Source organism: Mesoplodon mirus (assembly GCF_964341445.2).
Source record: "Mesoplodon mirus genome assembly, chromosome: 8".
In the NCBI taxonomy this organism is placed as follows: domain Eukaryota; kingdom Metazoa; phylum Chordata; class Mammalia; order Artiodactyla; family Ziphiidae; genus Mesoplodon; species Mesoplodon mirus.
The window spans coordinates 1,805,762-1,831,670 of NC_138984.1; the positions used below are offsets into that span (position 1 = coordinate 1,805,762).

At 46.8% G+C, this 25,909-nt stretch overlaps 1 protein-coding gene across 4 annotated transcripts in view; it reads left to right on the forward strand.

Annotated features, from left to right (window-relative positions):
* Positions 1-25,909, forward strand: part of HDAC4 (histone deacetylase 4) — a 292,563-nt gene that overhangs the window by 35,039 nt on the left and 231,615 nt on the right. For 3 of the 4 annotated variants that reach the window (XM_082630080.1, XM_082630082.1, XM_082630083.1), the window contains exon 2: positions 9,034-9,275. In XM_082630080.1, coding sequence (XP_082486206.1) covers positions 9,254-9,275 — 22 coding nt within the window. In that variant the 5' untranslated portion in view covers positions 9,034-9,253. The remainder of the gene's footprint in view (positions 1-9,033; positions 9,276-25,909) is intronic. The other variant, XM_082630081.1, reaches the window with a different exon arrangement.

The window sequence follows — 25,909 nt, forward strand, 5'->3', positions numbered from 1 at the left end:
TGTAAAATCTTAAATGTAATCACAGACATCAATATGAACTTTTTTTTTCTTAAAAATTTGTATTTCTTACTCTTCGCATATCCAAAAAATAAACAGTTAAAACCAACAAGGATGTGGGGGAACCCGAAATGAAATACAAATACTGACAAATGTGTTGAGTTCTATCACATAATCAATACATAAGCCACCGCACTGAAGGGGCTCAGAAGGGAAGAGTTGCCCGGCTCACTGTGGGAACCTGCCTCCTGACTCCATACTGTGAGGCTGGAGGCAAGAACTGGATGTGAATTCTGAGTGTCGTCGTGTGGGGGTCAGCCGTTGTGAAAGTACTTTATACTAGAATGTATACTAGACTAGAGCAAGTAAGCAAACAGACTGTAGCTCGTAAGAACCAGGTTTCTCACTGCTGGAGAAATAAGTTGAAAATCAGGAAAGGGGGAGACTAAAATCCACCTGTGATGTTGGGTTGGAATCTGAGGTGTCAGTGTAAACTTATGATTTAAAAAAATTTAAACCAGGGCTTCCCTGGTGGCGCAGTGGTTGAGAGTCCGCCTGCCGATGCAGGGGACACGGGTTCATGCCCCGGTCCGGGAAGATCCCACATGCCGCGGAGTGGCTGGGCCCATGAGCCATGGTTGCTGAGCCTGCGCGTCCGTAGCCTGTGCTCCGCAACGGGAGAGGCCACAACAGTGAGAGGCCCGCGTACCGCAAAAAAAAAAAAAAAAAAAAAAAAAAAAAAAAAAATATATATATATATATATATATATGTCCCAATAGATAGGCACTAAAATATAAATGTGTGTGTTAGTGTCAACTGTACTGTGTGCAGGGGAGGGTCCTATAGCAGTGACGCCACCAGTAACGAGCACCTCCGGCGCCCAGATCTTAGTGTCTACACACAGTTCTCCTAAAAAGGGACCAGGGCTCCCAGGAGAAGTGGTTGATTCCAAGCTTGTGACAGGGACACCTTGTGGAAGTAGAAAGTAAGGAAGTGCTAAAAAAAAATAAAAGATGGGGTTGGGGGCTTGTCAGAAAAACATAGGCGCTTCCAGTGGCCGAAGCTTGAATGACAAAATAAATAATGGTGGTGTTGGATTGTCATGCACAGAATAAAATAAAAATCCGTAAATTAATACTGATATAAATAAATGATTAAACAGCGAGATGGACAAGTGGTAGCTCATCCTTGCAGTGGAATTCTAATTAATACATGCGGAAGAAAGGAGGGAAGTTAGACATCACCATTAGGCAAATAACCAAGACAGTGAGAGTTGTAGACCGGATTCCCCCAGTGGGTCCCATAGCTGCGAAGAAGCCCAGTGCAGGGATCCTGGTCTCTCTCTTCTTGAGTCAACTTTGATAGTTTGGGTCTTTTAGGACATTTGTTTATTTCATCTAAATTGTCAGATTTATTGGCATAAAGTTGTTCATCATACTTCCTTATCATTCATTTCATATCTGTATGGTCTACAGTTAATCCCCTCTCATTCTGGGTGTTGTTAATTTGTGTCTTCTTTCTCTATTTTTCCTGATCAGTTTAGCTAGAGGTTTATCAGTTTTACTCTCTCAAAGAATCAGCGTTTAGTTTCATTGATTTTTCTATTTCATTGATTTCTGCTCTTTGTTATTGTCTTTTTTCTGCTATTTTGGGTCTGGTTTATCCTTTTTCTAGTTTCTAACAGTAAAACCTGAGGTCACTGACTTAGGACCTTCTTCTCTCATACAGGCATTCAGTGCTATAAACTTCCCTCTCAGCACTACGAATATGTTGTGCTTCATTTTCATTCATTTCAAAATACTTCATAATTTCTGTTTTAATTTCTTCTTTGACCCATGAAATACATTATTTAGTTTCCAAATATTTGGTTTTCCAGACATCTTTCTGTTACTGATTTCTAATTTCAAGTCAGAAAACATACTTTGTATATCTTGACTTGAGTCTTTTAAAATTTATTGAGACCAAAAGATGGTCTGTCTTGGTAAATATTCTGTGTGCATTTAAAAAGAATGTGAAGAATATGTATTCTGCTGTTGTTCATAAAGTGTTCTAGAAACGTCATCTTGGTCAGGTTGGGTGATAGTGTTGTTCGTGTCTTCTCTGCTCTTGCTAATTTTCTGTCTACCTGTTCTAACCACTATTAAGAGCAGGGTGTTGAAATTTCCAACTATAGATTTGTCCATTTCTCCTTACACTTTTACTAGTTTCTGCTTCACGTATGAAGCTCTGTTATCAGGTGCATACATGTTTAGGAATGTTATGTCCTTTTAATGAATTGACCCCTTGATCGTTATGAAATGACCTTCTTTATCCCTGGTGATATTCTTTCGTTAACATTTACTTTGTCTGATATTAATGTGAACGTTATACCTTTCTTTTGATTAGTATTTGCATGGTATATCTTTTTCCATCTTTCACTACTTAAAACACGTTCCTTGTAGGCAGCATATGGTTGGGTCTGTGATGCTTGGGGAAGATTTATTTTACAATAAAATGCATGACCTCTTCTCTCTAAACCATTTTTAGTCCTACCTCACATAAATCCTCTTTATACTCTGGAAGCAGGTCTTGCTTTTCCATCCAATCTGACAACCCCTTTAATTGGGGCGTTTAGACCTTTTGATCTGGTCATTGATATTGTTTGGTTTAAAGCTACCATCTTGCTTTTTGTTTTCTATTTGTCACTTCTGTGTTCTTTTTTTCTCTTCTTCTGCCTTCATTTGGATTGAGTATTTTTATGATTGTGTTATATTTTCCTTATTGACTTGTTCATTATAATCATTTCTCTTTTAAGTGGGGACTTTAGGATTTATAGTCTACATCTTCAGCGTATCACAGTCTTATCTTCAAGGTTAAACTACTTCACATCTAATCTAAGAACATACTACAGTATACTTCTGTTCGTCCCCTCCCAGTCTTTGTGTTATTTTTGACATATGTTTTCTTAGTACATATGATATAAACTTCGTAATACATTATTACTTTTGCATTAAACAGTTCTCTTTAAAAGAGATTTCGCATCAGAGAAGAATCTTTTCTATTTACCTGTATGGTTCCCATTTCTGAAGCTCTTCACTCCTCTGTGTAGATCTGTGTTTCCATCTGGTACGATTTTCCTTTTGCCTTTGAGATTTCTTTTAGTGTAGATCTGCTGGTGATGAATATTTTCAGCTTTTGAATACCTGAAAACATCTCTATTTCACCTTTGTTTCTGAAAGATTTTTTTTTCACGTGGTGCAGCATTTGTGTGTGTGTCCCCCTTTGAAAGGTGTTGCTCCGTTGTCTTCTGCTTGCATTCTTTGCACTGAGAAATCTGCTGTTGTTCTTATTTTTGTTTTTCTGTCTGTGATGTGACTTTTCCTTCCCAGCGGCTTTTGAGACATTATCTTAAAACTGGTTTTAAGTAATTTGATTATGTTCTGTCCAGGTGTAATCTTCATTATGTGTGTTTGTGCTTGGAGTTGGTTGAACTTCGTGGATCTATGGGTTTATAGTTTCACCAAATTTGGGAAATTTAAGCCATTATTTCTTCAAATGTTTTCTGTGTCCTCCCTGCACTGGTACCTGGAAACTGTCTCCGAGCAGTCAGCTGGGACGACTGGGCAGTTCATCATGTTTGTGTCTCCTCAAGGGTCACATGCCTGATGTCCAGTGTCTGAAAGCCATAGTTACATGTATTTTGTCTCTTGGAGCTGCTTTGTGTAGGAGAGTAAATCTGGACTGAATTATTCTATTTTGACTAGAAGCAGAATTCTGATTGTCCCCAGGGAAATTGTCAAAACTTTATTAGAAGCTTTTGGTTTAAGATAAATAACGATCGAATCGATAGCTAGTATTTGGATGTTAACTGTGTGGCAGCCCTGTCATGGTGCTTCTCCTGTGCTAACGCATTTAGTCCTTACAACACTCCTGTGATGGTCACAGTGTTGTTTCCCATCCTCATCCCCATTCCCATAGGTTAGGCAGTGGGGCAGAGAGAGGTCCGGCTGCTTGCTCAAGGTCATGTTCGTATTAAAATGTGACCTGAGATTCACACCTGGAGCCCAGGACGCTGGTGGCCTTGGCTCTCATGCCAGTGCTCTCAGCTGTGAGCTGGACTGCCAACCAACAACTGATCGGAAGTTTATGGTTCCTCTCAGAGACCCAGGGTGCAGTCTCCTGATAGACCTGGTGTGGCTGAGGTCGGAGGAGCTGGGCTAAATGATGCAGCTGGAGGTTCAGCTGAGAGCCGAGAGGGAGATCCCCTTCCCCACTGTCTCCCCTGGGACTTACAGAGTCACCCTCTGACCCAGCCCAGACACTGGGCGTCTGTCCCTATGCTGCAGGGGGCTGCTTTCCAGACCCCGTGCCTCTCCGCCCCGTGGTGTTGAGAGCATCCTGAGGGGGCTGGCCTATGTGGAATGCGGTCTGGTTATGATGCAGAGGATTGTGAAGTGACGGAGGCACACTTCTCTCTGGAACCATCCGGGTTCACACGGCGCTGGTGAGGCTGGTAGGGGATCTGTCAGGGAAGAGGCCTGGGCGCAGTGCGTGCTGGGCATTAGGGGTTGTGTTGTGTCCCCCCCCACCACCCAAAAGTTGTATTGAAATCCTGACCCCCAGTACCTCAGAGTGTGAACTTATTTGGGAATGGGGTCTTTGCAGATGTAACTCGTTAAGATGAAGTCGCACTGAAGTTGGTTGAGCCCCTAATCCGCCGTGACTGTGTCCTTCTAAGAAGACGGCCGCGTGGAGGCAGACCCACGGGAGAAGGCAGGGTTTGGAGCCCTGCAGCTGCCTGCCCAAGAGCTCCAAAGATGCCACAACTGCCAGAGGCTGGAAGGGGCCAGGAAGGGTTTCCCTACAGCTTTCGGGGACGGCCTCACGGACACCTGGGTTTCGGACACTTTCTTGCCTCCAGACTGTGAACAATACATTTCTGTGGTTTTTAAACCACTCAGTCTGTGGTCCTTTGTTACGGAGTCCGCTGGGGTTGTGTAGGTTCTTTCATATACACCCCGCCCTGTAACAAGGCATGTTCTTTTTTTGAAAGATTTTTTTTTTTTGATATGGACCATTTTTGAAGTCTTTGTTGAATTTGTTACGGTGTTGCTTTTGTTTTATGTTTTAGTTTTTTGGCTGTGAGGCCTGTGGGATCTTAGCTCCCCTACCAAGGATCGAACGCACACCCCCTGCATTGGAAGGTGAAGTCTTAACTGCTGGACTGCCAGGGAAGTCCCAAGGCATGTTCTCATGACTTGAAGTAGCTCCTGTCCTACTGGTACATGGGGGAGAGGTGTCAGTGCAATGCAGAAGTCGAGCTGGGTCACACTTGATTTTTCCTGCTTCATTGATGCTTCGTACCATCAAGGAACGGGGTTTGCCCGTTAGGGACACCCACAGGCTGCACGTGGTGACCCTGGAGGGATGCCCTGTGTCCGTGTGCACCGTCCTCCCACCACCTCGGCTCCGCCTCTTGCTCGTTTTGGCAGGGTGCTCCTTCTCGAAAATGTTTATTGCGCGGTTTTCTCCATCTTTGTATGTTCTGTCCCCGATTCCATAACTCAGAAGCTTCAATTCTTCCTTTTAACCTCTCTCATCAGACCGTTGCCACCTTTTATAAGGACTTTTTATGTATGAGGAATTTTACACGTCTTTTTTTTAAACTCTGGTAATTTAAACCTTAGAGTTAGTGTTGGTTTTTGTAATACCCTGGTTATTAAATTGCAGTTCTGAATAGTCTGCTCCAACCTTATTTTTTTTTCATAAGCCCAGGTATTTTTAGTATGCAGGTTTTTGGAGTGTGAGGTTCTTCCAGAGCGTATATATTGTATTATAGCAGAAGCTTCTGTGTCCTGTTCAGTCTGCATCTGGGAAGAGAGCCGTCTCAGTCTGGCAGCCTCGCACTAGGTGAGAGCCTGCTGGACGGTAGGCGTTTGGTTCGGGGCTGTGCATGTCAGCTGCAGAGGGGATGGCTCTGAGAAGCGTTTTAGCCACTATTGCAGTAGACAGAGGAGGGGTAGGAGCAGGGGACAGAGTCTTTGGGCGAAACTCAGGTCTGGACCTCAGCGATTCTTTTTTTTTTTTTTTTTTTTTTTTAATATTTATTTATTTGGCTGTGCCGGGTCTTGGCGGCACACGGGATCTTCATTGCGGTGTGTGAGGTCTTTTAGTTGCAGCCTGCGGAATCTTTAGTTGTGGCATGCAGAATCTTTTTTTTAGTTGTGGCATGTGGGATCTAGTCCCCTGACCAGGGATCAAACCTGGCCCCCTGCATTGGGAGTGCAGTCTTAACCACTGGACCACCCGGGAAGTCCCTGGACCACAGCTATTCTTATTTGAGGATAAATAAACAATTCCCACCATGGGGTCTCAAAAGGTATCCCAGAACGTGGGGGAAAGGGAGCTATCCTGAAAGGCAGAAGACAGATACACCTCTGAAAACAATTTATAGTCAGAATCAGAAAAAGAAATTTCAAAAGACTTTGACTAGGAAGACAAACAGAACAGAAGGTCATGAGGAGGGAATCAGCCGAGAGGAAAAGGAAATGGAATGAGCTGTAAAGGGAAACGTTTGAAACAGAGAGCTTAAGGTTTAGTTAAAATCTGTATGAAAAGCCATGGGAATAAAACGGATATCGTGGAAACTAGGGGCAGTGCTGTGGAGGACACACGGGCAAAGGCTCTTGGGATGCAGAGTAAACGACGATGTGCCGGTGCTGAGAGAGGCCAGATACGATGGGGAGGTTTCAGCCAGACAGTGTGGGAAGCTCTGGAGATGCCAAAACACATGTAACAAAACAATTATCAAAACGTGATTGAAGAGCATTTTCCTGAGCAGAAAAAAGACTGTGTATTGAAAGGTTCATGTTTGGAACAAAATAAAGGGAAAGAGACTGACCATACATCTTCTGACAACATTTTTGAATTTCAAGATTAAAGTAAAAAAAAAATCCTGGCAGAATCCAGACAGAAGAAAGCCGCAGAACTCAGCCCCTAAGGTTCCCTGGAAATGAAGTGCTGCTTTGCTGGGCCAGGGTTTTCTGTATCTGAGGGTGGGGCAGGGGCTAAGAAATATCTGTGATCCAAGACTTTTATACCCAGCCAAGTTGTGAGTTTTGTGTGAAGGATACAGAGCCATCCGAGACTTGCAGGGGTTTGCAAAATATACCATCTGCATTGCTTTCGAGACAATGGTGTTTCTTTCTGGTCAAGAGATGAATAAAAATTCCATTTTTTTCTAAAATTTTATTGAAGTGTAGTTGATTTACCATGTTGTATGAATTTCTGCTGTACAGCAAAGTGACTCAGTTACACATATATGTATTCTTTTTCATATTCTTTTCCATTCTGGTTTATCGCAGAATATTGAATATAGTTCCCTGTGCTATACAGTAGGACCTTGTTGTTTATCCATTCTGTATATAATAGTTTTCATCTGCTAATCCCAGCCTCCCACTCCATCCCTCCACTCTCCCCTGCTTGGCAACGACTTATTCTCTATGTGTGTGCGTCTGTTTCTGTTTTGTAGATAAGTTCATTCGTGTCATAGTTTAGATTCCACATGTAAATGATATCATATGATGTTTGTCTTTCTGACTTACTTCACTTAGTAGGATCATCTCTAGGTCCATCCATGTTGCTGCAAATGGCATTATTTCATTCACCTATTCTCTCTCTCTCTCTCTCTCTCTCTCTCTCTCTCTCTATATATATATATATATATATATATATATATATATGCCACATCTTCTTTATCCATTTAAGAGATGAATAAATAAGTTACTGTGTTTCCTAAGGAAATAAACAGATATAGAGCAGTAATCAGAAAGATATTAATCACAGAGTTATAGATAACGTATAATTGGGGTTTAATCCTTTACATGATGAATGGGTTAGGGTTCTTTGGTTATAAGCAATAGGGGGGAAAATCCTTGAATAATTTAATCAAGAACAGGAATTTGTCACACTACTAAAGGAGCGGATGATAGGCCTCAGAGGACCCCTGAGCCGAGGTCAGTAGGAGCATGTTCATAATTACCATTTCCTCAGTTTATCTCTGTGTTCCGATTGTAAAGTAAATCATGCTCATCACAGCAAAGTATTTAAAAAGTCACTGGGGACGCCGTCCCACAGAGGCAGACGCTTGGTGGCGGGAATTCGCGCCCTGGTTTCTCTGGGCTCCTCCTCTGTTAGGTGTCTGTGATCTGGGGAAGAGGGTGGTCTTGGGAAGAGGATTTGATGAGCTCGGCTCACGTTACGTGCCACCCTCCCATCTGGGGATGGACTTGTGATCGGCAGGGCTCATCAGAGCCACCTGGAGTGGGGGAGGAGCAGGTCCTCTCGGGGAGGCGGCGGGCAGCTCCCGTCACAGACGCAGAGGGAAGCGGCCTTCAAAGCGCTGTTACCAGGAGTTGATCATGACATTGGAAAATGCCTGACTGTCATGTCAGCAAAGGGAATAGGGTGTCCGGCTGTAGAGCTAGTAGCCAGTGTGGGCGAAAGGCGAAGAAGAACAACCGCAAGGAAATGCATCACAGTATTACCAAGCGTTTGCCTCTGTGTCATGGCTTCACGGATCACTTTTAAAATACTTCCTGTATGAGCATGTTTTACTTTTACGATCGGAAAATGGAAATAAATTGAGGAAATGGTTATTAGGAAGATGGAAACCTGGGAAACGGTTTAGGGTATGAGTGAGGGAAGCTGAATTTAAACTTAAACTCTGAGATTGCCGCTACGTAAAATAGGAATAGTCGGGGATATAGCGAAAATGAAAAAAACGTGTGTGGGGAGTGGGCTTAAAGTGATTTCTTGTTTAAAGTGTTTTCCGTCCTCAGTGTCGAGGTTGTACCACAGATACGCTGTTACACGTATTTACATTTACTAACAAAACGTCCAAGTAGTTTGTACAAGTTTGAAACGATGGTTCCATGTGAGTATTGTAGCAATCCATGGTAGAGACGGGGGTGGAGCGTGAATGATCGATTCCGTGCTCCACGTGGTGTCCGGGGGGCCTTCACCTCCTAATCGAAGCCTCCCCTTTCTCTCCCCAGACAGGTCGTCTCCTGAGAGCCCGGGGAGACCCCTGCCCTCCTTTGGATTACTGGGCCCACTACGTGGTCGGCGAGACGGGGAGTTTCCGTGGCCGTGGGCCAGCTGTGCGCGTCGCTGGATTTGTATGTGCCGGTGGGACCCTGGGGCTCTTTGGAGCTCCCGTTCACGTGGAAGTTTTGAGCCCTTTTGAATCCCTTAAAGGAGAAGCCGCTGCTCGCAATGAGCTCCCAAAGCCATCCAGGTAAGCGGGGCCCCGGGTCCTCTCGGTGGATGCGCTGCCCTCACAGCTGGTCCTGGGTCTCCCACTGGGTCCTCCATCATGACCGCCGTCGCTTTACGACGGCCCCGAGGGCACAGTAGGATGCTCTTCATCTCAGTGGCGGAAGGCTGAGGGGTGCCTCACGGAGATGTGGGGTCCAGCCTCGGCCGGGACCTGCATGAGCCGACTTGCGCGGCACCCGTTTCTCTGGCGCTTCAGGGAGGTGACGGGTACGCGTCCATTTGTGGTCTTCGTCTCCAGCTGCTGTTTCTGGGGGCTGTGGGGGTGGGAGGGCCTCTGGGCCGAGTCTGAGAAGAAGCGCGGTTGGTGCCCGTCAGTGGTGACCAAGGGGCATCGCTTCCGGTGCCCGAGGCTTTTTGTTAGGCGCTGCACTAAGCATCTTATGCGCATTGACTCCTCACTAGGCCCTAAACGTCTCCCACCTGGCGGGAAGAAGTGACTTGTTCCAGGTCACAGAGCTAGTATGCGGCCAGATAGGGCCGGGAGCCACGTTTGCGTGGCTCTTAGCTTCAGAAGCGTGTTGCGGACACACGCTTTCGGGGCTCCTCCTCCCCCGTCGCAGAGCCACCGTGCTCGCTCCGACCAAGCTGGGAGCCCTGCCTTGTCCCGCCTCACCGCCCAGCGCAGTGTGGCCTTGGGCCACTTAGCTGCCAATTGTCCTGAGTCTGCCTGGGCAGGTAGGTGCAGGGCAACCTTGAGGCACCGCATCCGTCAGTGTGGCTGGGGGTCCGGCTCAGCAGAGAGGGGCGGGGCTTGGTGTGGTCTCTCCCTTGGGGATTGGCCCCCCCGCACGTTCACACCCCTCTCCTTGGCCCGATCAGAGTTGTCCGAAGCTCCTGAGAGCAGGATTCCCAGTTATATTTAGATCTGAAGGCTTTATTGATTTAAATCGTTCATGTATTGCTTGATACAAAGTGTCTAACAAAATTCTGCAGTCCGGATCGAAGTGGGTGAGGTAGACCGTGGACTCTCCCACCCACTCAGAGTTGGGGACATGCCTTTCTCCTGTGTCTGAACAGGTAGGGTGTGTGTGTAAATGTTTTAATAGAGTGCAATCGTTCTATCTCTGGGGTTCTGAGTTGTATTTTTTCCATTTTAGTGCATTATGAGCATCTTTTGATGTCAGTATGTATATCAAACTGACTTATTTTTGGTAGCTCGAAGATGGATATTTATGTGGTTGCAGCGGTATTTATAACAGCCCCAAACTGGCATCAGACAATTATTATACATATATTTTGAACACACGCTTCTATAAGTATCTCCACTGGATCACTTCCAAGAGGTAGAATTGCTGGGTTGGTGGGCACGTGCATTTAAAACTTCTACGGTTACTCTCAAATTGCTCCAGAAACTCTGCCCCAACTTTTCTCAATCGTAGTTTATGAGCATAGATACTTTGCTTCATTGGCACCTGCACTAGGTGAATTCAGTCTATTTCATTCTTGTCAGCATTCTCAGGAGAAATTGTTGTTTGAATTTACATTCCTGTATAAATGGGCGTGCACTTTTTTTTGCACGAGCTGCTATAGATGTAATCACATCTCGTACATGCCACCAGGCATTTGAAGAGAAAGAAGAGTGCTCTTTTTTCCCTTATTTTTTTCTTTCTTCTTGTTGTTGGTTTTTTTTTTTTTGGTCTAAAGAAGTCTCCATGTATACATCAATACTGTATGTGAAGTTTTCTCATTCATAAGTATTACATACAGTTGACCCTCGAACAGCACGGGGGTCAGGGGTGCCGAGCCTGTCCGCAGTCGAAAATCCACGTGTAATTTATAGTTGGCTCCCCGCATCCACAGCTGGCTCCTCTGTGTCTGCAATTCCCTCTCCGGGAATTCAACCCATCACGGATGGCGTGGTACCGTGGTACTTACTATGAAAAGAATCCAACGTAAGTGGTTCGCGCGGTTCAATCCTGTGTTGTTCAAGTGTCAAATATATTTATACATAGGAGTATATATATGTATTTTTTCTCTATGTGTTATTTGTCTATACATATTAAGTTAATTGAGTTATTTAAATCAGTATGGCTTTGTCTTTTTTGTCTCCTCGATTTCTAGAGAAATGTGTGCTTTCCATTATGATTCTAGTTTGTAATATTCTTTTTACAAAAAGACCATTTTATGGACCGTTTTTGGCTTTATGTATTCCAGTGTGTTTTTCAGCGCTAAAAAACTAATGACTGTTATCTCTTGGTGGCCCTGGTCTCTTAACAAAATACAACGTACTTCTCTGTTCTCTTAACAAAATACAACGTATTTCTCTTTGCTTCATGTTTCTTTGCCCCAAAGTTAATCAGTCTCCTAAAAGTATTTCTGCCCTTGGTTTCTTTCCTTTTCTTACCCTCACAAGCCTGGTCCCCGTGAACAGCAGCGATCTAGTTGGGTTTTACTTTTTCTCCTTCCCAGAGTCTTGCGCCTCACGTGGGGAGCTCACCCGGGGCTGTTGACTGCCGTCGTGTCCCGCCTGGTGTGTGTGTGTCGTTCTTGACGCTGGACGCTGTGTCTCTCCGTGGGTGGAGCTGGCGAGGCAGCCCTGCCTTGTGGCCTGAGCCTCTTCCCTCCTCTTCCCTCTGTTGTAGGCAGTGGTGCACTTGGGGCCTGAGGCTCTCCTTCAGGGGCCCGCGGCTCTCCTTCAGGGGCCCGCCCTCCGTCCTTCCCCGAGCAGCCCTTGGAGCTGCAGCAAGGGACCGCAAACAGTGCCTGGCACCACGAGGGTCGGCACGCTGGCCGGTTGGCCGCCCCCCGCCCCCGGCTGCCCTGGCGCTTCCCCCGGGCCGTTTTGGGCTGGCAGTTGGGCTGAGCTGTGGGCCTGCACACCCGCTCCTCCACAAGGCCGTTGCCAGCCTGGGCCAACGGTCTGCTCACCAGTGATGGTTTTCCCATCACTTGGATCCCCTGGGATGTACATTCTCTAGGAAATTCCTCCAGGTTTCTTGTCAGTTGACGCTACTGCTTTCCCACTGTCTAGCCTCGCTGCAAATCCCTTCATGTTTATATTTATCCTTTGTCATTTTAGTGGATTTGAGGGAGGAAGAGAACTAATTAATACTGACTTGTTCAATTCGCTCCTCTGAACAGGCATTTCTCGCCGTTCTCTGTCTTGTCTTCAGCCTGAGCAGACAAGTCCTGTTTCAGTCTCTGCATCCCTGGGACGTGCGGTGCCAGTCTCTCCTGGCCGTGCACCCTCCCTCCCCCTGTGGCACCTGGGTGCCTCCTTGTCCCGGCCGCTGCTCTGCCAGTTCCTGTGTGGCCCTCGGCGCTGGGCCGGGGGAGGCCAGCCGCTGTGGGCCCCTCCTCTCACGCTTGCAGTGCTGGCTGGCTTCGGTCCGATGATAAAACGACCTTTTCATTTGATGTGTAGAATTTTTCTCTCCCCTGTTTGCCTTGAACACTCCCTCTGGTGTTGGGTGAGGTATGCATTATGATTTTATTGCCGTTCTTTCTGAACTTTGCCAGAGCCCGGCCCTGGTTCTCTGACGTAAAACTGTTAACTGTTGGGTTTTATTGCTCTGGATATAACTATTTCTAATGATGCAAGCAGCCTGAGGAAAGGGCCTGGCTTGATTTAGTCTAAGAGAACTCTTCTTTGAGAGCAGGAAGAATAAAAAGAGCCTCTGAGGTGTTGTGCTTCCTGTCTACCCCAGCACTCCAAGCCTTTCCCTGCTGGGATGTGCCCCAGCGGTCGGGGGCTATTAGGACGCAGGGCCTCGGCTTCGAAGCCGAGTCCCCGGCCGGACTGAGCGACTGTAGACAGTCCGTGGGTCTGCTGGCAGGACAGGCACGGGCTCCTTCGTTCCTTGCCTCTTCCTTTGTTTTCCTCAGATGAACACTGTAGGGTTCCTCGTGGTTGGATTGTGCTAGGACGTGGAGGCCTCGGCTGGCTTACAGGAGAGCCAGATGCTGTCTCTCGGCCACCTTTCTGCCATTCCCACCTCACCCAGTGCAACTCACCTTCTTTGCAGTAACGTTTCTGCCTAGAGCAAGTCTGGAGGAGGGACTGTAAGCCTTAGGGAGCCCCGTACAGAGCCTCCTGGACCTGTGTGTGGGCGTCCAAACCACGCCCTTGACGGAGAGCTGGCTGACTGTCTGTCATTCAGGTGCCCCGTACCTCCCTGTATCTTGGTAAGAGGCACGTATCGTGTTAAAAACAGGATAACTATTTTGAGGGAAACTTGTATATTTCAGATTCATATTTTAATTTGGACCATACTCTGATTTCTTAGTATCCTCTTCAATCTGAAATGCCCTGGTCCACATAAAAGCAGCTAAAAAGTCTGTGTCAACAATAACTTGGTGATTAATGAGTTTCAACATAGTTTGATTTCTTCAGGCCCTCATAAAGTTCTAATCCTGTAAGTCTCCCAGGAGGCGGCTCTTGGCCTCCGCTGGTCTGAGCCGGAGCCCTGGTATTGCTTTGTTGGATCTTGAGTCTGTTTATTTCAACCAGTTTGGCCACCAAGGGTGTTATATTTTAATATAGAAATGATCTCAGAAAGACACATTTTTATATCATTTAAATTGTGCTTTGCAAGGATTCAGTGTTTCAGGAATACTGCGAAGTTTTAAGGGGAGAAGTGAATTTTAAGGACTTGCAGTTAACACGAAGAAGACATTGATTCTGAGCTGCTGGGGGTGGGTCGTGGACCCTGTGCGAGGCCCCGGGACACAGGAGGAGAGCTGGGGAGCCGGGAGTGGCCTTGGACAAGGCCCGGGGAGGCCCAGGCCTGGGCTTTTGGGAGGCGGGGTGTGGAGCCAGCAGGTGCGGCCGGCAGAGTCCTGGGAGCTTAGGCCAGGAGATGGAGGCTGTGATCACGCCCATCGGAAGACGGGGAGCAGCTGGAGAAGAGCTTGTTCATGACATTTCTGGGAGGCATGGAGAGTCCCCAGCGGCTGGCGGGCCCGGGGTTCTGCGCGGGGAGAGCAAGGCTGAGCCCCGGGGACACAGGGAGAGGAGCCGGGTTCCCGAAGTCGTGCCGAATGCAGGTGTCTTGGGGGGACGGCGGGGAGCCTCATTGTTCAGATGGACCCTGGCGTGGGAGGTACTCGCAGGCCCCTGGTATCGCCCGCTTCTGCTCTCTCAGGGGCAGATTCAGAAACACCCCGTGCGTTTCCTGTCTGCGAGCGTCCCCCAGGCTCCTCCGGGCACCCGCGCTGCAGTTGCAGCCCTTGAGTTGTCTTGGCCCCGGATCCTCCACGCCATCATTATCTGGGTCTTAATCAGTCAAGGTTTGTTCTGGAAATCATGGAGACATAACGACTTCTTCTTCAACCTCCTTTTTAAAAAAAAATCCTCAAATTGTGTTTTGTCTTTTAAAAATCACGAAAACTCAGTCGTTATGAAGAGCTCAGAAAATTCACTGTCAATGGAGCATTGATGGTTTGTTTTGGCAATTCTCTGAAAATTCTTATACGGTTTGTGGAACATTTGCATTTATGTCCTTTTTTTCAAAGCCACCATTGTAGAAATGCAAATTTCTGAATTCTGAGATGCTGAATGTTAGATGATTAACGATATTGAAATTTAAGAATGAACTCCCGGTATGTATTTGACATAGAAAGCCCTGTACCAGGATCATTAGAAACCACCGAGCGCAGCTTGTCAGTGGAACAGAAAGGCCGTGATTGAGGCGCCCAGCGGTGGGGGCAGGTGGAAGGTGGACAGGTGGGTGCTGGGCGGCCACCCCCAGACGCTGGGCTGTGAAGGGCCGGGGCTGCTGTTTACAAAACCGTAGATGTTTAAAGCTTATAATAGTAACGAATCAACACTGGTTACTCTCTAACTGCAAGTCAAACTCTGCTGTGCTTTTAGGGGCCCAGAATGAATAGCGACTTGGTTCTGAATTGTGCTTTACGGGTTATTTCATTCGTTTTGCATGACGGCCCTGGGAAGTGAGCTAGAACACTGTTATTCCTGTTCTGTCCATGAGGAAACCAGTCTTGACTGCCATCCAGTGCCCCGCCTAAGGCCAGGTATCAGAGGCCATCCTGGAACTGGAATCAGTCATCTTCCCTTGAGGGATGTGTGCCCCTCTGCTGGGCAGACGCTGGCCGTGCCAGACCAGTTAGGAATCCATCCTGCTGACCTGAGTGGGGTCCCTGGGCCAGGCCAGACGGAGGCGCCGGCCCCCTTGGTACGGTGTGGTTCGTGTGGAGAGGGGATCGGCTGGGGGGCAGGGGTCCCTCAGAAGGGGTGTGTGAGGTCAGGACGTGTGAGCTGAGTGGGGAGCAGGGCAGGAGCTCGCCTGCCCCGTGGAGCACAGAGGCTGAGATGCCCCAGAGGGACCTGGAGGCGAGAGCTGGGAGATGGGAGTGGAGAGGTGTGCGTCGGGGACGGGGTCCTGACCAGGAGGGGCAGCTGTACCCAGGTCCACGCGGGCCCATCCCCTCTCGGTTCCGAGACCCTGTTGGCGTGGAGAAGGGGTATGGGCCTCGCATCCGGACGCGCGCTCTGTGCCCTCCTGGGACATGTGCTTTGTGTTCCCGTGGTTTAAACGTGCATGGCTTGGCCGTGACTGAACTTCTTGGCGTTTGCAGTGCTCACAGCATGTCACTAATGTTTTTCCTAACTTCTTTGAGCTTCTCTTTGCCAGTCCTGAGAGCTGACTGGGGGTCTGGCTGACCAGGTTAATTTGGGAGATTTTGGTTGAAACGTCTCATGTTACTTCCACATAAGAGCCTTTCATTTGCTTATTTCGTGAGACCATGATTAAAAAATGGACACTTTTGGGAAAATTATAATGATCAAGAAAAAAATCAAATGAGGCAAATGACTGTAAACTTTTTAGAATCATATCTGGCCTTGTGTTTTTACATGGGTTTGCTTTTCCGCACTTAGTAAGGTGCTGGGAATATTGGTCTGTGAGAGGGAGTGCTAAGCAGCGTATGATGGAAAGAGACCTGGTTGTGGGATTTTCATGTTTGCCCCCCCCCCCCCACAAAACAAGCGGAAATAGGAGGGATGAACTCGGCCAGAGCCTGGTCTCTGGGCGCACTTGGCCCAGGTGGGTAGGGAGGTGGCCACTCCCTGGAGGCTGCGTCAGGTTCTGGGTTTTCTGACCATCTGTTCAGGTCATGAGCTGGGATGGCCAACAGTGGCCTCGTCCTGTTGGACTTCAGGCTTTGTGTCCCCCCAGCCCTTCTCCTCCTCCTTCTCGGCCCGGGGCTCCGGCTGCTGCTGCCTGGATGCAGTGATCCAGACTCGGAACTGGAACCATCCAGGCTGTAGCGCAGCTTCAGAGCTTTTGGGATTTTAAGATGAACAGCAGTGTTCGACGTTATAACCATTTTTCTAACTTCTACTAATACTGTATACTTTTGAAAAGTAGTAGGGAGGCTTATTTAAAAGTGATATTTAAAAAATAATAAAATACATGCATATCTTACATATGCTTATTTTTACTCCTTTTGCCATAGCACTCGTAAAAAGTTCTGTAAGATTGGTGTAAGCATCTTGATGGTAATTATTGAGTGGCCCCTAACTGGGGGATTTGTTGTCTGCTCGTAACTGTGTTCTCCCAGGGCTCACACGTGTGCTCTGATTCTGTATTCTTGTTTGATTTGTTATTGTTAAGAGATTGTCTTTAGGCCTTTCACTGAGGGAGCTTTTGTGACTGATGGCAATTTATTTATTTACTTATTATTATTTTAAATTTATTTATTTATTTATGGCTGCGTTGGGTCTCCATTGCTGTGCGCAGGCTTCCTCTAGTTGCAGCGAGCGGTGGCTTCTCTTGCTGCAGTGCATGGGTTTCTAATTGCGGTGGCTTCTCTTGTTGCGGAGCATGGGCTCTAGGCACGCGGGCTTCAGTAGTTGCAGCACGCGGGCTCGGTAGTTGTGGCGCGTGGGCTCTAGAGTGCAGGCTCAGTAGTTGTGGCGCATGGGCTTAGTTGCTCCACGGCACATGGGATCTTCCCAGACCAGGGCTTGAACCAGTGGCCCCTGCACTGGCAGGCGGATTCTCAACCACTGTGCCACCAGGGAAGTCCCATGCAATTTTTTTTTTAAACTTTATACTCTTAGGACATTTTGTAGAAGATTGCTCCTTACAATGTAATTGTTCAAGGTGCAGAAGCCAAGAGAATGCCTCACGTTTTAAGAGCTACAGGTTCTGTCAATATTTTGATTTGTTTGCATTCATAGCCAGGTTTATTCCTTTTTAAGTGCCGTCTATGAATTTTCCTAGGCAGTCCTTTGTAGAAATTGGACTTTGGTTACAACTGTGTCTCTCATCGACTTGTTGATTCAGTAGGATTTGTGTGATGCTGTTGGAGTTCTAAGAGAATTCCATGGAATCTGTTCTTAACACCGGTTTTCTAGACCTACGAAGAGCCCTTTCTAACCCGTTCGCGTCTGTTACACTGAGTGTATTTAGTGGCAGTTCCTCCGTATTGAACGGTGCGATTCAGAATTCCCGGTGCTCCTCATTTTCACGTTCATGTTGATTTAATCCAAATCAGGGTCTGATTGACTGCTTCTTACAGCTCAGCCCCACCCCCCCAACCAGGGTCTGACACAGAGAATAGAAACCTGCTTGCTGTTCTTTTGTGCCCAAACAGCCGCCCATCCCAGTGCTGCAGTCTTTGCCCAAACACCTGCAGTCTCCACGTGGCTCTTTGTTTATTTCAGCCTCACTGAAAGGATCAGGGGACGGGAGGAAGGCGAAGGTGCTGGGCAGGCATGGAGAGCAGAGGTTCTCACTGGGAAGTTTTAGCAGAAGCCGGAGATGAGGACCTCTGTGTTTTGTGGTGCCGGAGCCTCTGTACATGTCGCAGTCGAGTTACTGATGGTGATGTGGTGGTGAGGAAGGTGGTGGGGAAGGGGAGGTCAGCATCGCATCGGAGGTATTGATGATGGGTGACCATGGACACCCGTCAGCTGTCGATGAGCCCCGTTTTTCGAGTGACAGGGACGAAGTCATGGCTGCTGAAGAGGGGACCAGGTCGGCAGTGGCCTTCCTCTCCGGTAGGCTCCTTGCTGTGGGTCTAACGCTCTGGAGTGGAGGCGGTGGGCGCGGAGTGGCTGCAGCCTGGCGGATTTGCACGTGGGTGTCGTCATCAGTGGGGTCCTTGTCGTGGGGAAGCCTGCATCTTCGCAGGAGATGCTTCAACATAGGAAGGTGGTTCTTTTCTAAATACGGGTTTGGGTGTCAGTGTCCTTGAAGACTTTTTGGGAGGAGGTGTTTGTCTCCAGTTCATCAGCTCCAATGGGAAGGCATGGAGCCAAGGCCATTGCTGGCTGGAGGGACACAGGGCAAACCTGAACTCTGTGTGCACAGGGGAACTGGCCTGGAAGCGCTGAGACCCTACTGTGGGTTTTCTGTCCCAAGGAGCCCAGCCTTTAGGAAACACACCAGCTGGGAACTGAGCGGCCGGCTAGGGGTTCCGTTCGGCCGTCCCCAGGGGGGCCTTGGGCCTCTGAGAACAGTCCAGCTGTCTGTCTGCTCTTCTGGGATTTGGTTCCCTTTTGTTATTCCCCCATCATCCATAGAATTTTGTAAAACGTTCTTTCTCCTGGTGGCGTGGAAAGGCAGGGCTGGCCACGCTAGCAGGTGAGTGGCATAGGTCGGCCTCTCGGGGCCTCACCGGGCACAGCTGGCTTTCACGGGAGGGCCGGAAGGGGTCCTGGAGGTCAGGGAGCAGAAGTGCCTGGCAGGTGACGAGCTGCTGTGTGGGGCTGGGAGACCCCAGGTCCTGGAGGTGCTGCAGAGGGGGACCCGGGGCGTGGTTCCCACTCTTGTCTGTTCCGTGTTCAGGCTTCCAGTCCCTTCCTGTCCCATCTCAGTACCTCATGCTCGACTGGCCAGCACCTCTGTCCAGGGTGAAGCTCACGTGGCCAGGTGGCCCTGGCCTGAACGTAGACCTGACTTGTTGGGTTCTCACCTGGGCTTTCTTTGAGCTCCCTGTGGGGCCAGAGGACTTGGTGCCCGAGAACCACTGGGTGGGGTGTTTCTTCATGTTTGTAGGTGCTCTGATTTCTTTTGACGTTACGTGGCTCCTGTTATGGGTGGCTGTGGTGACCTATTGGCGTGGATTCGGCCTCAACAATTGTAGTTCCAAAGGAGATGCTGTTTTTAATGACTTTCCCAGGAGATTCTGGGCCGTGTGTGTGATCCTATGGGATGAGTCTGCTCTGGCTGAGGCATATGGTTTCCAACATCAATATCATCTGTGAGAAAAAAAGCAATTTGGGTCTTTCTCAAGTTGCTTAAGTTGTCCGAGAGAACATTATACTAGCGTTTCTCAACAGTTTCCAGTTCTGAAACGGTTGGGCTGCACTGGGGGTGAGCAGGGGGAGGCTGGCTTAGCCACTGGGCAGAGGCAGCTGTGTGTCCACAGTACGTTCTGGCTGGAAACAAAACTCTACCACCAGGGTGGTGAAACTCACTTCCTGGTAGACCCTGGGCGGGGGCAAGAGCTGCCTGGCTTGCCCCACATGACCTGAGAATCCTGCTCCAGAATCTTCCATCAGGGGCTTTGAATGCTCTTCGTGGTGAGTCTCCCTTTTGCTGTGGATGCTTCTGGAATCTTCTGGATGGACTGGGCTCAGAATCTCATTAATGCAGTGGTCTCTGTCACTTCTAAACTATAGTCGTCAAAATCCAGGGAAACCCCATGACAGCTGCGACAGATTTAGGAAACTGCCGGAAAAAAATATGAATTTTTCTCATATTTTATAGAGTGATATTTGATTTTAAAATATCTCTTCTGGTTTTGCATTTAAACATTCAAAATTCAAACAGACTTTGAACTTCGAATGTGACCTTGTTATTTAGCAGCACCTGGGTTAGAAAGTTCACGCTGTTTGATGTCTACACCAGTCCTGGGGCCCGGGGGGGTGGGCAGCTGAGGGTCAGCCTGGAGAATCTCAGGATTCCAGGTGCTCTGCTGGGGTGCGAATGAAGGGGAGTGGGAGCTGGGGCCCGCTCGGGGGAGAGGAGGGGCGATGGGCCAGGCAGAGGGAGGTGAGGGGGAGGAAGCCCCCAGGCCTCTGGGACACACCAGCTCTGGGTTGCAAGGGAGGCGCCCTGGGAGGTCCCAGAGCAGTGTGCTTGGGGAACAAGGTAAGACGTGTGTGGCCAGGGGCGTGGCCCACCCAGCGGAGAGCTGAGACGTCACCCCGCTCCTCGGCACCTGGCTGTTCTTTGTGAGCAGCCTGGGCACCTGGTCGTGGGTGGGATGGAGACGCAGCTTCCTCAAGGCCATGGGTGTTGTGGAGGCGTGCCCTTCTGCAGCCCTCCTTGGACTTCGGGCCAGAGTCATGCAGAGCCATCTCTGGTTCTTCCTCTCCAAGCCTGGCCCCTGGGATGAGACGTCTGAGCGGTTCCCTCCCCTTTGTCGTTTTCCTTTCCCCCTGCAGAGATAGCAGTGCGTGAAAACAAGCCAGCACTCCTCGTTCTTGTGATTTGTCACTTATCCTGAGCCTGGGCTGGGTCCAAGCTGCTCTTGTATTCCTCTGGGGCCGGGTCTGCAGCCCTGAGCTGAAGCGCTCGTCCGGCCGGGCTCGTGCTGTTCCTGGAAAGCCGGGGCCCTGGGGTGCGTCCTGTCTCCTCTGTCGCCATCTGTTTGGGAGCAGAAGTTGGCTCCGGGTGGACGGCGGATGTGCTGCTCATTCATTCTCGTTCTGGGAAGCAGGTGGGGAGTCCCAGGAAAGGACGAGCCAGGAGACGGCAGACCCGGCACAGGCCATCTGACTTGGTTGCTAATCACCAAGTGTGTAGTTAAGATGGAAGCATTGGCTTTTTCCTTGTCTGCCAAACTTAGGCCTCACTTTGTTTACTCTGATGAGTCCTGATTTCTTCCCTTTAGAAGAGAGGTAAGCAGCTTCCAGTGGAGTTTTCCGTTGATGGGGCTCCTGTGGGTGACACAGCACAGGGAGGCGGGGAGGTGGGGGGGGTGGGGAACGCTGAGTTGTGCTGGTGTCGGTTCAGGCACGGCGGACACTGTCAGCCTTCCCAGACCTGGAGTGTATATCGTGCCGCTGAGGCCAGTGGAGGCCCAAGTGCACCTGATGGCAGTGTCTTTGGAGAATTGCTGTTTGCCCCACTCCCTTGGGGCTCTTTGTGTGACAGCTCGCTGTTCAGTACAACTGGTGCAGTGGAATGAGGGTGTGTTCGTTCTAGGCTGTGAATTTCAAATAAATTTGTGTATGCAGAATGGCGCTTTACCCGTGTGATCTTCCTGCCCTGTAAACCCAGTCTCAGCATGAGAAAGACATCCATCTCCAGCAGAGGTGTACCTTCTGATAATACCTGCCCAGCCCCGCGAGACTGTCAGGGCCATCGAAAACAAGGGACCTCTGAGAAGCTGTCACCGCCCAGGGGAGCCTGAGGAGACTTGAGGACTAAATGCAGCGTGGGGTCCTGGGTGGGACCCTGGGGTGGAGAAAAGACATCAGGGGAGACAAGGGGATCTGAAGGAAGTGGTTAGCTTAGTTAATGACCCTGTATCAGTATAAAGAATGGAATAATGCCGTATGTGCAGCAACAGGGAGGGACCTAGAAATGATCACACTAAGTGAAGTAAGTCAGACCGAGAAAGACAAATATCCTATGACATCACTTATATTTGGAGTCTAAAAAAGTGATACCAATGAACTTATGTGTAAAACAGAAATAGACTCACAGACAACAATCTTATGGTTACCAGAGGGGGCAGGGATAAATTAGGAGTTTGGAGTAACAGATGCACACCACTATTTACAAAATAAGCAACAAGGACCTACTGTAGAGCACAGGGAATATCCTGTAATAACCTATAAGGGAAAATAATCTGGAGAAGAATAGATGTGTATACATGGGCAACTGCATCACTTTGCTGAAACACTGTAAGCCAACGATACTTCAGTGAGGGATATATGTTTATATCAGTGTAAGACGTACGATAGTGGTGTCAGGTGTTACTAATAGCAGAAGCTGAGTGCAGTGGTGGTTGGTGGAGTACATGGGAACTCTGTACCGTCTACTCAATTTGTAATAAAGTCTATTGATAAACTTTGAACTAAAAAAAATAAATTTGTAGATATTCTCTCTTGCTCACTCTCTATTTATGAATGATAGTGTACTGTAGATACTTAGGCACCTAGCTTTAAAATTTGTTTCCTTTGGGGATTATTCTAAATTAGTACAAACCAGTTTCCTGTTCTTTTATGGTCGTACGTGGATGTGATATCATTCATTTAAGAAGTCACTCTTGGTGGAACCTGGGTTTTGTTTCAAGCCTTCCCACTGTTGCTGCACTAAACAGCGCTGCCTTGAGGGTTCCCATTCCTAAGTGAACTTTACGGGAGTGTGACAGGCAGCTTCTTCTAGATGCACAAACGATCAGTGCTTAGCTTGAATTATGACAAGAGGAAGACACCTGTGACTGCTACACAGAGCGAGAAGAGGAGAACCCCGGCAGCCCAGCAGCCTTTACGTGGCCCCTCTCGGTCACCACAGCCCCTCCCCTGCCCCCGGGAATCTCCTTTCCAGCTTTTAACACCTTGGATTAGTTTTTCCTGGTTTTGAACTTTATATTAATGCAGCCACAGAACGTTTACTCTTTCTGTCTGGCTTCTTTCTCTCAACAAGATGTTTGTGAGATTTACTGAGGTCACGTGCCCCAGGGTTGTTTGTTCATTTACATGGGTGCGTAATATTTCCTTGTATGAACAGATCACAATTTATCTCTTCAATTGTTGATGACACCTGGGTGGTTTCAGGCTGGGGTTTTTTCATATAATGCTACTGTTACATTCTCGTGTGTCTACTGGGCCACATTTCTTTTGATAAGGTATGTGTGGGCCAAACAGATTCTCAGATTTCTCCTACCAGTTTACACTCTGAGAGACCCACTGGCTGCACCCTGGCTGGTGCTTGGGACTCTCATTACTTTTTGTTCTGGCCACTGTGACTTATCTCGTATTTCCCCTATTACCGAAGATGCTGAGCATCTTGTCGTATATGTATCAAACAGCTAGATATCCTTTCTGGTGAAGTGCCTGTTTAAGTCTTTTGCTCCTTTAAAAAATTGGATTGTCTTTATTTTTTCTACTGATTGGTAGGAGTTATTTTTATAGGCGAGAGATGAGTCCTTTGTTGGTTATTTCCTTGGATGTTTTCTCTAGGTCTGTGGCTTGCCTCTTCACTTTCTTAATGATGCTCTTTGATGAACAGATGTGCTTAATTTTAACACAGTCCAACTACTGGTCATTTTTTTAATGCCTGCTTGAATGCCATGGAGATAGCCTATTATCTTCTAGAAGCTTCATTGTTTTACCAGGTGGATCTATGGTCTACCTGGAATTGATGTTTTAAAAAATACAATGTGTGGTGATAACTGAGGGTTAATTTTCCCATTTGGACATTCAGTTGGCTCAACAATTCGTTAAATAGCTCTATCCTTTCTCTACTGCTCTGTGATGCCACCTTGTCCTCAGTCATGAACATACATCTGGGTCTGTTCCTGGCCTTCATCTGTGTGCCAGTGAATATGGTCGTAACTAACGGAGCTTTATAATTCATTATAACAGCTGGTAATGTGCGTCCTCCAGCTTTTTTTTTTGATCATTTTAAAGACTGTCTTGGTTTTTCTTGGCCCACTGCATTTCCATATGAATTTTAAAATCAGCTTTTCAATTTCAACAGAATAACTACTGGGATCTCGATTGGGACTGCATTGATTTGCATATAAAATCAGTTTATTTGAATCTTCCAATCCATGAATATGATATTGCTTTCTATTTGTTTGGGTCTTCTTTAATTTCTTCTGTAACAATTTTTGTAGCTTTCTGTGTAGAGTTCTTTCATTTCTTTTGTTAGATTTACTTCTAGGCATTTTTTGGGATGCGTTTTAAAATTTTTATTTTTTTTGTTTGTATTTAGAAATACAATTAATTTTTGTGTAGCCACTTTGTAAACAGCTTTTAGACTTGGCTTATTACTATACTAGTTTGTAGATTCTTTGAGATTTTTATGTATACTGTCTGTGGATAGTAGACATTTTATTTTTGTTGCTAATTTTTCAATTTTTTATGTGTTTTTCTTGCTTTATTGCATTGTCTAGGACCTTCAGTCAAATGTTAAACAGAATTGGTGATTGTGAACATCTATGTCTTATTGGAATATCAAGGGAAAATTTGTCAACATTTCATCATTATGTATGAAATTTGCTATAGGTTTCCTATGATAGTCTTTATCAGACTAACACAGTTCTCTTCTGTTCCTAGTTTGCTGCATTCTCTCACGAGTAAGTGTTAAAATATTAGGCTGCACCATATGGTATGCAGATATTTGATCTTTTTCAGTCTATAAAAATGACACTTTCATTTGGTTCAACTTAATATACTTTGTTCTGCATCTATTAATCAAATGATTTTTCCCCTATGTTTGATTAATGTGATGAATTTTCTTGAATGCTTTTTGAATGTTAACCAGCCGTACATTTCTTAGTAAATCCAACTTGGTTATAATATATTATTCTTCTTTTATTTTTATTTTTTTATTTTTTATTTTTTTTTCTTTTCTTTTTGCGGTATGCGGGCCTCTCACTGCTGTGGCCTCTCCCGTTGCGGAGCACAGGCTCCGGACGCGCAGGCTCAGCGGCCATGGCTCACGGGCCCAGCCGCTCCGCGGCATATGGGATCCTCCCAGACCGGGGCACGAACCCGTATCCCCTGCATCGGCAGGCGGACTCTCAACCACTGCGCCACCAGGGAGGCCCCTATTCTTCTTTTATACTACTGCATTCATTTTGCTTATATTTGGCTTATTTTTTTTCATCTAAATTCATGAGTGAGATTGGCCTGTGGTTTTCTTTTCTTGAAATGTCTTTGTTAGGTTTTAATATGAAGGTTATACTGGCCTCTTAAAATGGAATGAGATTATCCTCTTTTTTATTCCTAGAGTTGGCAAAATTTTTCTTTAAAGAGTCAGATGGTAAATATTTTAGGTTTTGTGGAACACATATGGTGTCTGTGCCTATTTTTCTTCTTTTTTAAAAAAAAATCATTTAAGAATGTAAAAACCAGTCTAAATTAGCAAACTGTACAAAATGAGGCCACAGATTGATTTGGGCCATTGTTTGCTGACCCCTATTGGATTGTCTTGAAGAGTTTATATAAGGTTGATGTTGTTAATTTCTTTTTAAAATATTTGGAAGAACTCACTGGCAAACCTATATTGGCATTTTCTTTGTAGGAAGATTTGTAAGTTACACCGCCAACTGACGTAGGACTATTCAAATTTTCTATTTTTTCTCATGTCAGTTTTGATGTGTTTAGTTATTCTCAGAATTTTTTTCATTCTATCTAAAATTCCAAATGTATTGATACAGTTTTTAAAATACTTTCTTGTTACCTTTTACTGTTTGTAGGATTTGTACTGACATCTTTTTCATTCATATTGTTTATTTGTTCTTTCTCTTTTTCCTCACTGGACTTGCTAGGATAGTTGTATTAATATTTTTAAACAAACCATATTTGATTTTCATGATTCTACTGGATTTTTACAAACTCAATTTCTGATCTTATTGCTGTTATTTCCTTTTATTCTCTGGGCTTACTTTGCTTTTACTTTTAGCTAATTGAGGTAAATATTTAGGTTATTGAATTTT